Below are 15,173 nucleotides of genomic sequence, written 5' to 3' on the forward strand. Positions count from 1 at the left end.
ATATGAAACTAAAAAAAGAAGAAGGATAATTTAGGTATATTTCTGACACTTATCTTTTAATTAAAATAGATAACATCCCAATATATTCCTATTCCACTATGATAAATTATTATCCTTAGGTAACAAACAAATAAAGAATTGGGACATATGAGTTTTTTTTTTAGTTCTACCAAAAAAAATCCAGATTTTTATTCAATATTGTCCTATTTTTTTACTTTTTTTTTGTGTGTGTGAAGAGCATAACTCTTATCTTCTTCATCACCATTAACATAAACTCCCAAGAACTCAAAAATGCTGCAAACCAAATCCTTCCTCTCATCCAATTACTTCTTCCCTCTCACTTTTCCTCCCAACCCCATTACTTCTCTCACTCCATTTCACAATTTCCTTCAAAAATCCAACTCCACGCGCCGTTCTGTATCAGCCACTAAATCACACGCGCCGTCGTCGTTGCTAGCTGAAGCCCCAGATGAAACGGTTGTTTCCGGAGATGAAACGAACAACGCGCCACCGGAGGAAGGACCCATTGAGCTCCCTTCTTCAATAACGAATATTTTTGCTACCTCTGATGACCCTTCGCCGCTTCAAACCGCCACCAGTCTTCTCCTCACCGGAGCTATATCGGTTTTCCTCTTCCGCTCCCTCCGCCGCCGCGCTAAACGAGCCAAAGAACTGGTAAAAGCTCGTGTCTTTTTACTGTATATAGTGTGAATTTTGCTGACATGGTTCGAGCTATAAAAACAACCTCTTATAGAAATGCAGGTAAGATTGCGCAAAATCGACCATAGCGGAAAGGACACTTGTGGTCCTTTTTGTGTATGTGAATTTGAATGCATTTTGAAATACTCCCTTAGTTTTAATATATGCTACGGTACTTGATTGGGTACGAAGTTGAAAGAATGTAAAACATGCAATTATTTTAAGATATAGTAAAGTGTAGTTTTTTTTTGGAACGAACTGAAAAAGAAAAGTGTGTCATATAAAATGAGTTACTGGAGTATATTTATGTGTTTGTGGTCAAATTCGGAGGTAGAAGCCTAGATGTGGGTTCGGCAATAGCTTTTGCCCAAACAATGTATGTGTTATGATATTTATTGAATGTGTAGACGTGGTAAATTTAGAACACATTATCGGCATTTAAATTTGTCAGGCTGAAATCAACAACCCATTGAGTTGAAATCATGGCTCCGCCTCTATTTGTAGTCTGCATAAAAATATTACAAAATCCCATTTGAGAAAACAAAAGATGATTTGAATTCTCAAATAGTAATATGACAACAATATACCTAGTGTAATCGCTCAAAGTGGGGTTGAGGGAGGGTAGAGTGTACGAGAGGTTGTTTTCGATAGATCCTCCACTCAAGGAGTGGAAGAAGGTTATTGGAATGAAATTGGTTGTGCATGCTCTCATCCTCATGTTTTTTCACTATTCATTTTTAATTTCATTGAATATGGTTATGGAAGTATGAGTAAAAGCATATCACTTCTTAGCTGTGCAATTCTTGTTCAGTTGATTAGAAATGCATATGTACTCGACATGATATTTTTGGAGAGTCCGAACAACATAGACTGAAGGTAATTAAGGAACATACATGTTTATTTTGTGATAATAATGTGGGATTTCTTTTTGCTGGTATTAGAAACTTAGGTCAACGGGAGCGAAGAAAACGTTGAAGGAGGAGGCAGTGGAGAGTTTGAAAGCTATTACGCCAACGCCAATTGATGCCAAGACTCCACCTTCACCTGCTCAGGCACTCTTGGGAGGTTTAACAGCGGGTGTTATTGCACTTCTCCTTTACAAGTTCACCACTACCATCGAAGCTTCTCTGAACCGCCAAGCACTTTCAGATAGTTTCTCGGTTTGCATCTCATTTGCCTTTACATTTGCTGTTTCTTTTCTTCCATTTTTCCACTGTGATCCGTATCCGTTATAATGCATAACAAGTAGGGTAAACATTCAGACAACTTATTCAGAATGGGGAAAATGGGGTGAGAGGGAATAATCTATACTATGCTTTAGTAGAGAATTGATGGTAACTAGAATATAGCATACCATCAGTTGTTTACCTTTGGCAGAGTAGATTTTGCGACTGTGAACAGAACCTCTAGTGAAAGAATCTTGCCAATGTTCACTTTTCGGTGTCAGTTGTTTGGTTGATGTTAATGAAGAGGATTGGATCCTTCAGTTTCATACTTCTATTGGTTACCATTTGATAATCATTCTTTCTTTGTGTTTGCAACAGGTTCGCCAGATAACAATAACGATTAGGTAGTTTTTAATAGCTTCCCTTTACGCTAATGCATTACTTTACTGTTGAAAGATTATGAAACCTTCTTATTTTCAAACTGTTTGCAGAACTATAATAAATGGAATATGTTACCTTGCGACGTTTGTCTTTGGCATCAACTCTATCGGTTTGTTCCTTTATTCTGGTCAGCTTGCCTTGAACTCTATCATGGGTGATTCTGCTAGTGGAGAAACTAACAATAAAGGTGAAGCACAGTTGAGTTCAAAGGATTCAACACCAACACGTCCTGTAGATAGCACTGAAGGTAACAAAGATGATGGCAATAAAACTTCCGAGGATACAAAATAGTGAAAGAACGTGACTTAGAAATGAACACCAGGTTTAGTACACTATTATTCCGTTAATTTTTTGCAATTTGTAGACTATTATCCTTCCACTGCAGAATTAATCATGTAAAATTGCCACCCAAGAGCCAATACGGCCCTTTTGAAATGGTGGAAATTAATAGGTTGAAGGGGAGCCTTGGTAGAACTGGTAATTTTGTTGCCATGTGACTAGGAGGTCACGGGTACGACCTGTGGAAACAGCCTCTCGTAGAAATGCAGGGTGAGGCTGTGTACAATAGATCCTTATGGTCCAGCCCTTACAGGGATGTGCACTGGACTGCCCTTTGGTAGCAATTAATAGGTTGTGAAGCCCGTTGCAGGTACTCTTGCAAGTGCTGCATGGTCGGCTAAAAAGAATACTATCAGCACTAATCCCACAAGTGGGGTCTGGGGAGGGTTGAGTCTACGCAGAGTCGCAGACCTTGCCCCTCGGCGTAGTGCCATATTCTGGAACATTAAATGGACCCGTTAGGCGCATAAGGTTTAAACATACTGCCACCACGGAAACAACAGCCTTTGCCAAGATATTCCTTCTTGCAGTAGAAACATGTTCTTGTGTGTGCAGGGGCGGGGGTCTGTATGAATATAGACATGTTTTCCTTGAAGTATGGCATAAATTAATTGCAGTATATGCAATTTTACTGTCAAAAGTTCTTGATTTACTATCAAGAACACAATTATTATAAGACAAATATGTCAGTTCTGATGAACAAAATTCCTTTTTGCAGCCAGACAGCGATAATAGCAGATAATAGCCAGTTTATGTGCAAGATCCCTGTAGGTGCACGAGGCAGTTCGGATCAGACTACATTAAGGCCAGCAGTGCTAACTCAGAGGTGTTAAATTGGTTAAGGCCCGAAGACCATATGTTCAATCTTTGATAGTGAAATGTAACGCAACAAGTGATGATGTTCCTCTTTTGAGTGAAGTCGAAATGATTGAACCAGTACATATATTCCTCAACCAGTTCATGAAGTTACACAGTGCGACGTATAAACACCAAACAGAAGTTGTATGAGCCACTTGAAATTTTGTTGATTCCAACATAATAGAGATATTGAAGAGTAGATAGTGAAGATCATAATGATCTTGTATGTTGTCCATTTGTACATTCTTTTAGTTGCAATGCTTGTGAAGTTCTCTTGTTAAGCAATGAAAGTTTTCACCTCTGAACAACGTTTTGATTGTTCTCATCTTTCCAAAAACTTCTTTATTATAGTTTTCACAATCAACGACCATGGTCTTCCGACACGGTCAGATTTAGAATTTGAACTTTATAGGTTTGAGCATGAAACTCTCTTACTATCCATTTGATTTACTAGGTTTAAATTCTATTATTTGTACTTGCTTAACGAATCTTTTAACATGTAAGCAAAGTATGGCAGAAAATGTTTTGAATTTTCTCATGTTCGATTGGTCAAAAATTTTGGAAAAACATTTCTTTTAGAAAAACATGCTCCTTAAAAATGAAGCAGGGGAAACAAGTTTCACAAGTAACGTTCAACATTGACTGTGTTCTCCTTGCCTTTTAAAAGACATCATCTTCCCCAGCCCCACCACTCTTACCTCTACTCTCAACTCCCAAAGTTTATGTCATCTGATGACGAGACAAGATAAGAATTAAGAGTTTCAAGTTAAAGGTGAAGATCTAAATATTCAACAAGACTATCACTGAACTATCGGAGCCACTAGTAAAGTCCTTGTGCTTTTAACAGCACAAGGGAAGGAGGGATGCGCGAGAATAAGTNCATAAAATATAAAATAAAATCAGCAGCTGTAGCATCGACACAAGTAAAATTCATGTTGTACAATTAGAATAACATCTGATGACGAGACAAGATAAGAATTAAGAGTTTCAAGTTCAAGGTTAAGATCTAAATATTCAACAAGACTATCACTGAACTATCAGAGCCACTAGTAAAGTCCTTGTGCTTTTAACAGCACAAGGGAAGGAGGGATGCGCGAGAATAAGTTTCTACCCGGCTCCTCCAACCCTGGGCTTCTCTTTCCCTAGGAATCCTAACTTGGTAACTTTGGCTACACTTGTAATGTTTATAACTTTTGGCGATAAGGATTTGCTTATACATGTGCATTGTCCTGATCAGTGGATGCTGCGGGGGCTCCAGCATCAACATGCTCCTCTGCCTTGGGATGCTCCTCTGATGCTTCTTCGACTGGAGTTGATGTTGAATCAGCTGGAGGCTCAAGAGTTGTTTCAGCAGGAGGCTCCTCTGATTCTTTGGCAGGCTTTGATGTTGTATCAGCCGGAGGTTCAGGAGTTGTTTCAGCAGGAGGCTCAAGAGTTGTTTCCTCTGAGGAAGTTGTTTCAGCAGGAGGCTCCTTTGGTGCTTCATCTGGGTTTGATGTTGAAGAAGCAGGAGGCTCCTTTGGTACTTCATCTGGGTTTGATGTTGAAGAAGCTGGAGGTTCAGGTGTTGTTTCAGCGGGAGCCTGCTCTGGTGCTTCATCTGGTTTCGATGTTGATGTAGCTGGAGGTTTAAGAGTTGTTTCAGCAAGTGGCTCCTCTGTTTGTTCAGCTGGCTTCGATGTAGAAGCAGACAGAGGCTTAGGAGTTGTTTCAGCAGGTAGCTCCTCTGTTGCTTCAGCTGGCATCAATGTAGAATCAGCCAAAGGCTTAGGAGTTGTTTCAGCAGGAGGCTGTTCTGGTGCTTCTGCTGGTGCTTTGTTTGTTATTTCTGCCAGAGGCGTCTCTCTTTTTTCTTCCTGAGGCGCCTCAGCTGTTTCAGCTACCGGCTTCTCCGCCATTTCTTCCATAAGCTTGGGTGTTGTTTCCGCCAAAGTATTTCCTGTTAGAGAATCAGTACTAGGTTTTTGCAGCATAGGAACCACATTGGGTTCTGGCTTGATGGTGTACTCCAGTGCAGGCTGCTTTTGTGTTGGTTCAGCTAGTTTCATCCTTGATTCGGTTTGGGCTTTCTGTGGTGTATCAGCTGGAGGGTAGACCTTCATAGTATTGCCTGTTGCAGGGTCATTACCTATTTTCTGCTGCTTCACAGATTCAGCATTTAGTTGCTGCAACCTATAATCAGTTTCAGGCCGACGACAAACCTTCCGCAGAGGAACAATTTCCTAGATAGGAAAAGACAAGTAGATTAAACTAACTGAAGACGATGTGATGTGTATACTTGACAATAAAAATGTTCAGTGTTCTAAGAAACACCATGGATGAAAACCAGATGTTTCAAACATAAATGACCAACATCGAAAGGTAGAGATGGTGTAACCCACTGCGCAGTACAAGTTGGTGAACTTACATGTGAGCAAGCATCAAGATTGTCAACCTAAAAGTTTTGAAGTCTCTTTATAAGTTCAAACTAATGGGGTCCTCTAGGTAGAAGAGGAGGATCCGAATATTGCTGCCTCTTAGAAGGCTCAGATATATTCTAAAATAACCAAGAATGGATAACAATGAAAAAAGTTTCAGCTAGCTGTTGGTACCATTAAGTTTGAAATGCTACCTGAATACACATGGCTGCAGTAGAATATAGTTCGCCTCCAAAATCATTAGGCTAAAAGCAGGGGAAATGCTAAATTTTCGTAAAAACTTCTAACATTTTTACATCACATAAAAAGATAATAACCAGTCAGTAAACAGCAGTTACCAAATTTACAAGGAACAGCCTTTTTTTTTAACGAGTAATCTGACTATTTGTGCTTATTCACAGCTAAAATTGTTTGTTCCTTGTAAACAATTGTTTCTTTGTTTGTTATAAGATGAGGACAATTTCATGTAAACAACAACAGACCCAGTGTAACCCCACAAGTGGGGTCTGGGGAAACATGAAAGTCAGAAATTTGAAATACACTCATGAAAATTGAGATGAAAGCAGAAAATTAGAAGGAAAAGGATATAACGAATACCTCAGACTGATCATGGTCGTAACGAACCAGAAACCGACAACGGCAACCTCTCACATCATGTCTGCGTCTTTGAGCATCTAGGACATGTGCATCATAGTACAGAGCCTGCTCTTTCCCTTCCTGAAAATTGTTAGAGCCTTAGCTAAATGATGACAATTTGGTATGTTTAGCTTTAACATTACCCATAATAAAATGCACCTGGAAGCAAAGAATCAGATCGCCAGGGAGAACTGCCACACATTCCGATGATTCACACGGCAGAGATCGCTGTCTTACATGCATACGTACATTTACCCATTCATCCTCCTCTGCTCCAAACCCCGCAAACCGAACCAAGACTTCCTGAAAACAGAAGTTTATCACCATTAAGAATGGAAAAAAAAAAGGAGATGAGGTAAAACAGACTGGACAAAGAAGATATGCACATGATAAATGAAACAACTTCATGGAGGTAGACTCTGGTTTTTGGAGCATATTCCTGGCTAAAACATAGTTTGTAGTATGAACCCTCAACATCAGATGAAAAGGTCATGTATGTTACAGCGGGCTGGAAAAGGAAACTAGAAAAGAGCCAATCATGGATTTCCTGATTTCTGAAATAATAAGAGGGCTAATATTGCCTTAACAATCAATGAACTAGAAAAGAGCCAATTATGTGCTTCCTGATTTCTGAAAAAATAAGAGGCTAATCTTGCCTTAACAATCAATGGCAAACTCCACGGGTAAAAAGAGAGAGCAAGAAGATGATTCTACACATCAATAGAAATTTAACTACCAAGCAGGCTAACAAATAATTTCTTTCATGAAACCTTAGATATGTAACTCTGAGAATTACCGGATCACCATTCTCCACAGATCTATGTGACAGGAAGCTTGATACGTCATACCTAAGAAAGAATAATATCATAAATTTATAATTACTAGCTATCGAGATAAAAAGAAGGTGGAGATTAAGCAAATGATAAAGCCAGGCATAAATGGATTGAACGACTTAAAAGACGAACCATGCACCATCTCTTGCAGATTTAGCTTCGAACTCCATTTGAGTGTTATCTGAAGCACTCCTGCCCACACTTTGCACTGCCACTAAAAAAAGTAGAATACTTGAAAGAAATATATTTAAAAGGATAAGTTCTTTTTAAGAGAGAAACACAAAATGAGCAAAAGGAACCTACAAATTTTGCAGTATATAATTGATTACAGTACTTGAAATTTAGCCATATTTCTTGTTCACCATTTAATCAACAAGGGTAGTGATTCAGCCACCATTTTCCATAATACCATTCCTTACTCGTCCTGAAACAGCCAAATCTAATCACCCATCTTCTGAAGATCAAAACCAGTGAACTCTATGTTTCCAAGCACCAATCTGCTCGTCTAAAAGACTAAAACCTCACATTGGCAGATCTAGCTATTTATTCTAATTTATTATCACCATTTTTGGAAATCTGAAACTTATTACAGAGAGAAAACTCAGCTAGCTAACAGTATTACGGCGGCTCACAGGTATCCTCCTCCAATTATTTCATTGTAAGTTGACATGAATTTACTGTAATAAAACCCAACTCAGGATCACTGCCACGTCATCGTTTTCAACAGTTACAATAATTCTGCAGATGTACAGAACTCCAAATCTGAAAGCACCATTTTCTCAGATAGCGGAAATTAATTCAAGATAAGGTGGATACCAAGAATCTCATGAAGTAGCTTATGCACTGGAATGCCTACACCATTCTTTTAGCACATTACACTATCAAAAGTATCAAAAAAGATTTACTAGCATTGAATACTTCTACACCCTCCAGCTCTAGTTAAGACTGATGAAATGAGCACACTTCCACATATGAGAAGGCCACAGAACAGGATAACCAGACACAAAGACACATTTGCTCAAAAAGTTCAGATATTTATCACATGACAAAGTATAGATTAGTGGAACAATGTGATCTTCCTTTTTTTGTGATAAGGTAATATTTTATTAGTGTTTTGGGGTAAGGAAACCCCATATGCAAGTAGTATTACCAAAAAGGTAATCTTTTTGGTTTGCAATGGCCTATGCCTCACACTGTCAGGGAAGTCTTTGTCTGCTGGAGCTCTTGGAAAGTTGGGAAGGCCATCAGAAGAACCTGGTCTGTGGTCCCTGCTTGTATTTTGTGGTGCTTATGGTTGGGAAGGAACCAAAGATGTTTTAATCGTATTTCAACTGCCAGTTCCAATATCAAGGCCAAATGCCTGATTACTCTCTTTAGTTGGATTAATCTTACCCCTGTATATAACCCAGACTCTTTTCTGGATTTTGTCAACTCTTTAGTTTTATGATAGGTTTTTGGATCTTGTTGGCTGTATAGTCTTATGATAGGTTTTTTGTATCTTTGTATGAGCTCATATTTCCTTGACTTTTGCAACTATGCATCTTCTTGATGCTTTTGTGAATAATAAACCACTTACTTTAACAAAAACTAGAGAACCTACATAACAGTAGAATGAGGTAATATGCAACTACAATAAATGATAAATCGTGATAGAAAGACATAAGTTGGAAGTTGGAACCCATCAGAAAGGATCACCAAGAAGACTCTTTGCAAAAACAATAAACCATAAGAATATTGATTAAGGATTGTACCTGATGGAGCAGGCAGAGGTTGAGGTACCTGGGAAATTGTTCTCACTGTAGCTAACAGAAGTAGGACAAGTTAAGGAAGAATAGTGAAAACCGAATATCTAAGACACTTGCTAATCATAAATGAAGCATAAGAGAATCTGTGACTGTTTTGAAACATGGTAGGCAATTTCAAATTCTACCTTGAGGAGCAGGTATGGGTTGAGGGGCTTGGGGCATAATCCTTCCTGCAGCTGGATCACTGTGAGGCATAGGTGAGGCACTCAATTTCGCAGGAGCCTTTACTACAGCTGGATCACTTTGAGGCACTGGATGGGTAATATATCTACCAGGACTCTTAGCTGTTTTTGCTCTAATAGCATATCGTCTATTCTGGAACCAATTCCAAACCTATGACAATACTTACATAATATTAGGTACAAGATAAATAGCCATAGTTATGGAAGCATTTTCGTTTGATCATCAGAAATTACGGTGCACAAAATGAAAAGCCTCTTACTTGTTTCATTTGAACCACAAATTTTCCAGATCTCTCCGATGAAGAACTACATTGAAGTAGGAACATTACCATCCAAACTTCATGAGCATATAAATCAAAGGAGTAACTTTAAATATTTAGCACATTAACAACCTACCTAAACTTCTCAGCAAGATCTACAAGAACTTCACGAGCCGGCATTGTAATATTATGAGCTTGCAATATAGCTTCCATCTCAGCTACCTGCAACATTTGACAAATTTACTAAGGTTTTCAACTAGATCCTATATCTTGCTGCGAAAGTTATCAGATACAACCACTGTGGACAGTACAATTGAGCTGTAAGGTCCACATGTTTGAAACGTTTGAATACAATCATTGAAAAAGGGAAGGATGTATGACAAGTAGGAAAGCTTCTATGGCATACATTTTTCTCCAAGGGTTACTTTAAAACCATCAAACTCATGAAATGACAGAAAACATTTCATGTTGACAAGTGACATCAAAGGGTGCCTATCATGGAAGGCAACTGAAATAGCAAAGGAATAAGCATTATATGACAGGATAACAATAACTCGTGTAAAACAGATAGGTATAGCAACTAGGGACCCGCAATTTTATTTGTAGACAACTCCATATTCCATATACTTACTGGAAGATTACCTTCATTTCTCCAGTATAAATATTTGATCAGGGAACATCTGACTAAGACTTCTTTTGTAAGTACAATGTCGTCTATCATAGTCATAATGTTATTTCACATCTAAATCTAGTGCTTCTGTTGTAGGGAGGATGTGATACTAAGAAATCATGAAAACTTTTGGAAAAACCAAATAATTGTAGGAGTTGATATTCTCAAAATTTATTTCAGAGATAGTTCTCACTGAGAAGGAAGATAAGATAAAGTACAGGTCAAGTCAAGCTTCAAGCAATAAGGAAGCTGTACTGTAATTTGGAGAACTGGACATTCTGAAGTAGAATTAGGTAGGTTGGTTTTTTTCAATTCGGTTGCTCCCTCCAGCTGTTATCTTTTGTTTATGAGAAGATTCTTAGGAATTTGATGAACAAAACCTACTCACAGTTGCTAGTAATAATGGATCTATTATAAACTACCTATGCATTGGCATTTATATGTTCATTTATATAGTTATCACTTATCAGAGCTGAAATGAACAAAGCTTACTCATAATTGCTAGTAATAATGGAGCTTAGTTTAATTTGATCGCCCTGCAGCACCTTACTATCTTTGCTTTAGTTGAGAAACAAGAGAGAACATCAAAAGCCAAGGGTGAGGGAGACACCTTTCCTAACACCTAATCAACATGAATTGTCAGACTCCAACTTAACCACCTTCCTAGTGCACCCCTATCTTCCACCACATTTTCTACATGTTTTCATGATTTGACTGCAAAAATTTCAAAAGAAAACCCTAGATCCTTAGATTGAACGATGCGCATGCTAGAATTTAAGTTAACGGCTTAATTTCTCCCCTCTTCAGTAATCGAGGGGTGCTAAAGAATGACAAAAGTCCCACATTGGTAGTTAATGAGATGGGTGGACTCCTTACAAGGCTTGGGCAATCCTCCTCCCTTTGAGCTAGCTTTTTGGGGTGTGAATTAGGCCTAAAACCTAATTTAACATGCTACCAGAGCAGGCAAAGGTCCTGGTATTGAATCTCACCGCCACCCATATCAAAAAGAATTTTCACATGCTTGGCCCATGAAAAAGAATCAGGCCCGCACGTGAGGGGCGTGTTGAGAATATAATTAACTAATAAAAGTGTGCTCTCTCTAATAGCTTAAACTTTTAGATGCAATGGTCACACACTTCAATAGATCTATGTCAGAGATGGCACTCTTTTTCTCTTGACTCCCTACAAAGCCTTAAAGCAACATCGTATGACCCCACACAGAAGAACCCCTATCCTTATACTCCATTACTAAAATAATTTGCATTCCAAATTCCTTTCAATTTACTGGTTCTTCGAAAACTAAAATTAACGAATGAGGGAAATTGGAGAAAAAGAAAGCAAAAGAGGATAAAAGAACAAGAGCGGAGCCCCTAGACAAGCACCACTATCAACTTCCATGCCCTCTTTTCAAGGATGTCTCACACACACTGACCTAGGGAAAGGTAGAAAGAACATTGGCAGTGGCATATGTGGGTGATACTACAAGGCTTGCAACATATAGAGGCATCGTTAGAATAATATTTCATACTGATTTATCTATTTACTGGGTTAGTTATGTTTCCTAGTTTTCTAATAAAGAGATATCTTGTCCTCATTAACGTACTCCTTATCTTTTTCCACAGAGATAAATTTTATATTCTTCTAACCAGAAAGATCATAGTGTGCTAGTGGTCAATTGCTCATATCTATGATTCTCAGCTCGGGCTATAAAACTACCTATAGTTGGAAGACTTTTTAAACCCCNCCCCCCCCCCCCCCCTCAAGGACTCATACTTCAGGAAAAAAAAACAAAAAATAACTCCAACAAAAGCATGTATTTTCTTAATTGTACTGCATGTTACCAGTTTAAGAAAAAACGTATTTTCTTAATTGTACTGCACAAGGGCTAAGAATGTAACAAAATACAGTCTAATAAGACATAAAAGAAAAATATTAATGTGAGAATCCCAACTCTCTGCAACTACAAATTGCATAATGAAAGACAGTAAACGGGCAGAAAGAACAATCACGAGCAAGAATATATAACTGAATTGCATCTAAAACACAAAAGCAGTAGCAATTAACGTGGGAATCCCAAGTCTCAGCAACTACAAAATGCATGATGAAGACAACAAAGGTAAACACAAATCAAGCAAAAGAACAATCACGAGCAAGAATATATAAATGAAATGCATATAAAATACAAAATCAGTGATGATTAGTGTGAGAATCTCAAGTATCAGCAACTACAAAATGCATAATGAAAGAAAGTAAAAGGTAAATACTCAACAAGCAAAAGAACAATTACTAGCAAGAATATATAATTAAACTGCATATAAAACACAAAAGCAGAACAATCACGGGGAGAGTCAGCTTGTGTCAGGGCTCCAGCGAAAAATTATACTAATTATATATAGTTAAAGTTATCTTTTATGTATAGATAGTAGATGTTGAATTCCCTTCCGCTAATTCGTATGTCCACTTCTTCAAATTTTGAACCCCTTAATGAAAATCCAGACTCCGCCCCTAGTGAGTCAAACAATTTATGTGAGAATCCCAAATCTCAACCAGGGGCGGAGCCAGGTATGGACGAGGGGTTCATCCCAATTCCTTCTGCAAAGAATTATATTGTTTATACATGTTTAAAATTACTATGTTTCAACCTCCTTCAACTTAGTTGTGTGTTTATTTCTTCACATTTATGAACTCCTCAGTGAAAATTCTAGCTCAAAATGCATAATGAAAGTAAAGGTAAATACAATCACGATACGAAATAAACTGAATACAAATCACAAAATTAGTAATAATTATCCAATTGAAGACCACGAAACATGTATAGAGAGAAAAAAAAAAGTTGAATTAACCTCTGCAGGGTTGAAACGGAAAGAAGGACCTCCATTACTCGGCGGCCTTCCCATCTGTTGACAGCGTTGATGTAATACTCAGCAATACAAAATTCAGGTAGCAACTGAGCTTACCGCCGGCAGGCGGAGGACGACGGAGACAGCGGCCGGTAGAATTTGCGAAGAGGATCAAACGGCCGTGAGAGGGAAAAGAGAAAGCATAAAATCTGGATTAAACTCTATTAAGCATTTTCTTTCTTTTATTGTTTTTTTTTTCTTTTTCTCTTGATAAAAAAATTTTTTTTCTTTTTTTTTTTTCCTTTTTAGAATTAAAATATTGTAATTACTCTCTATTAAAATCATTCCCTATAAGGCTAATAATAATATGGTCAAATCTTTTTTTAAATTAATTTTTCGTTATATGTTATATTTTTTACTATATATTCTTTACAATAGTATTTTATTATAGCAGCAATTGAAATGGTATAAAGTGGCTGGTAATTAATTATCCTCTATCTATATATAAAAAATTAGTATTAAATCAAAAATACATGCTATATATAAAAAAAAAAGTTAATTTTTTAGATCATGTTTGGATTGGCTTATTCAGAGTATTATTAAGCTAAAATAATCTTTACGTATTTTTGAGCTTTTGAGTAGATTTAAAAAAAATGTTTATATTTACTTGGTTTTAAGCTAAAATGATAAAATAACTCAAAAAATATCATACATTGAAATTTCTAAAGTTATGACTTGTTATTTATAAGTTAAAAATTAAAAGACAATCCAAATATACTTTTAGTCTTAAATATCACTAAGAATAAAGTAAAAATATGAAATTAAAACTATAGCATAGAAAGGTAGTAACTTTTTTTTTAGATAAATTTAAAAGTATTAAAATATGTAAATTAGAATAGATGAAACATATTTATCACGAAATCAAATTTTATGATTAAAGGTGAAAAATTTTGTATTCATTCATAACAAATCCTTAAGCAAGCTTTTTAATTACGAACTATGTCAAACTCATAACACTTAATCCAATAGCTTTAGAAATTCTGATATGATTTTCACTTCAGACAAATTCATTTGCATGGCTAAATCTTCAATAAGCAAAATTATATTTTCTATTCCAACAATTTCAGTGATTTCCAGTTCACAAGTCAAAAGAATTATTTATTCTTTTTGCAAATTTTATATTTATATATAATGGATTGTTTGACAACACATTTAACAAGTTTCAATAGGAACAACTTACTATATTAGCTATGAAGTCATCTTGTTAGGGAGATCTTTATCTTTTAATATGAAATATTTCCGCGTAAATTTAAATTTAATCATAATTAAATTAAAAAAACAAAAAAAGAAAAAAAAGAAAAAAAACTTACTACATTATCTTCATTGGTTTGGTGGCTCCTATTTGAATGTGAGATAATTTTGTTATTGGAATTTTCACTTTAAATGGCTAATCTAACCTCCTTCCTAATCTCCATATTTGATACCTTTTCATTAAAAAAAAAATAAAAAATAATGCTCGATATATAGAAAATGTGATACATAAAATACTCTATGTTATCAAATTTTAGAAAAGAATTGTATTTTAAGGAGTGTAATTTAGACAATTTATACTAATACAAGTATTAATAATTATTACTACGACCCAAACTCGTGATTCATAAAGCACACTGAGACAATTTTACTTAAATGCGAGTTATATATAAACACAAATAAAAAGACATAAAATAAGGTCATTTTTGAAATTACAACTCACTAAAATTATTTAAGAAGTAATAGAAACTATCTAGAACGTGATTTTCTTACTTTAATTTATGTTAGATAGTTGAACGATCGAAAATACCATAAATTCATTTATTTTATTACTAAATCAAACAATTATTTTTTAGTATACTTTGTCAAGCTTGAACGAATCATTCACGTGCAAATTAATTGATTAATTTTGAAATTAAAAAAATAAGTACAATGAATTGTTTATCTAATAATTGATGAGTTTTTATTATTTTAATTCTCATTGCACCGTCAATTGC

General features: G+C 36.3%; 2 protein-coding genes across 5 annotated transcripts; one reads left to right on the plus strand and one right to left on the minus strand.

The window, feature by feature from the left end:
- Positions 1-224: 224 nt before the first annotated feature.
- LOC125866015 (uncharacterized) lies at positions 225-3,811 on the plus strand. Its single transcript, XM_049546299.1, has 5 exons — positions 225-675; positions 1,641-1,859; positions 2,244-2,269; positions 2,357-2,628; positions 3,364-3,811. Exons 1-4 carry the CDS (start codon positions 292-294, stop codon positions 2,595-2,597), a joined length of 870 nt encoding a protein of 289 aa, XP_049402256.1. The 5' UTR covers positions 225-291; the 3' UTR covers positions 2,598-2,628; positions 3,364-3,811.
- A 574-nt stretch (positions 3,812-4,385) lies between these two features.
- On the minus strand, positions 4,386-13,356 carry LOC125866012 (protein SAWADEE HOMEODOMAIN HOMOLOG 2). Of its 4 annotated transcripts, none has more exons than XM_049546292.1 (10): positions 13,150-13,356; positions 9,773-9,858; positions 9,637-9,682; positions 9,320-9,527; positions 9,141-9,185; positions 7,522-7,597; positions 7,353-7,404; positions 6,716-6,859; positions 6,518-6,637; positions 4,386-5,725 (listed from the first exon to the last, which is right to left on the minus strand). In XM_049546292.1, exons 1-10 carry the CDS (start codon positions 13,201-13,203, stop codon positions 4,715-4,717), a joined length of 1,842 nt encoding a protein of 613 aa, XP_049402249.1. In that variant the 5' UTR covers positions 13,204-13,356; the 3' UTR covers positions 4,386-4,714. The 4 variants fall into 4 exon arrangements, with proteins under 4 accessions (XP_049402249.1, XP_049402247.1, XP_049402248.1 ...); XM_049546290.1 differs by having other exon boundaries at positions 7,522-7,603; XM_049546291.1 differs by having other exon boundaries at positions 9,141-9,191.
- Between the last annotated feature and the right edge of the window lie 1,817 nt (positions 13,357-15,173).

This window comes from Solanum stenotomum, chromosome 5 (genome assembly GCF_019186545.1).
Source record: "Solanum stenotomum isolate F172 chromosome 5, ASM1918654v1, whole genome shotgun sequence".
Lineage (NCBI taxonomy): Eukaryota > Viridiplantae > Streptophyta > Magnoliopsida > Solanales > Solanaceae > Solanum > Solanum stenotomum.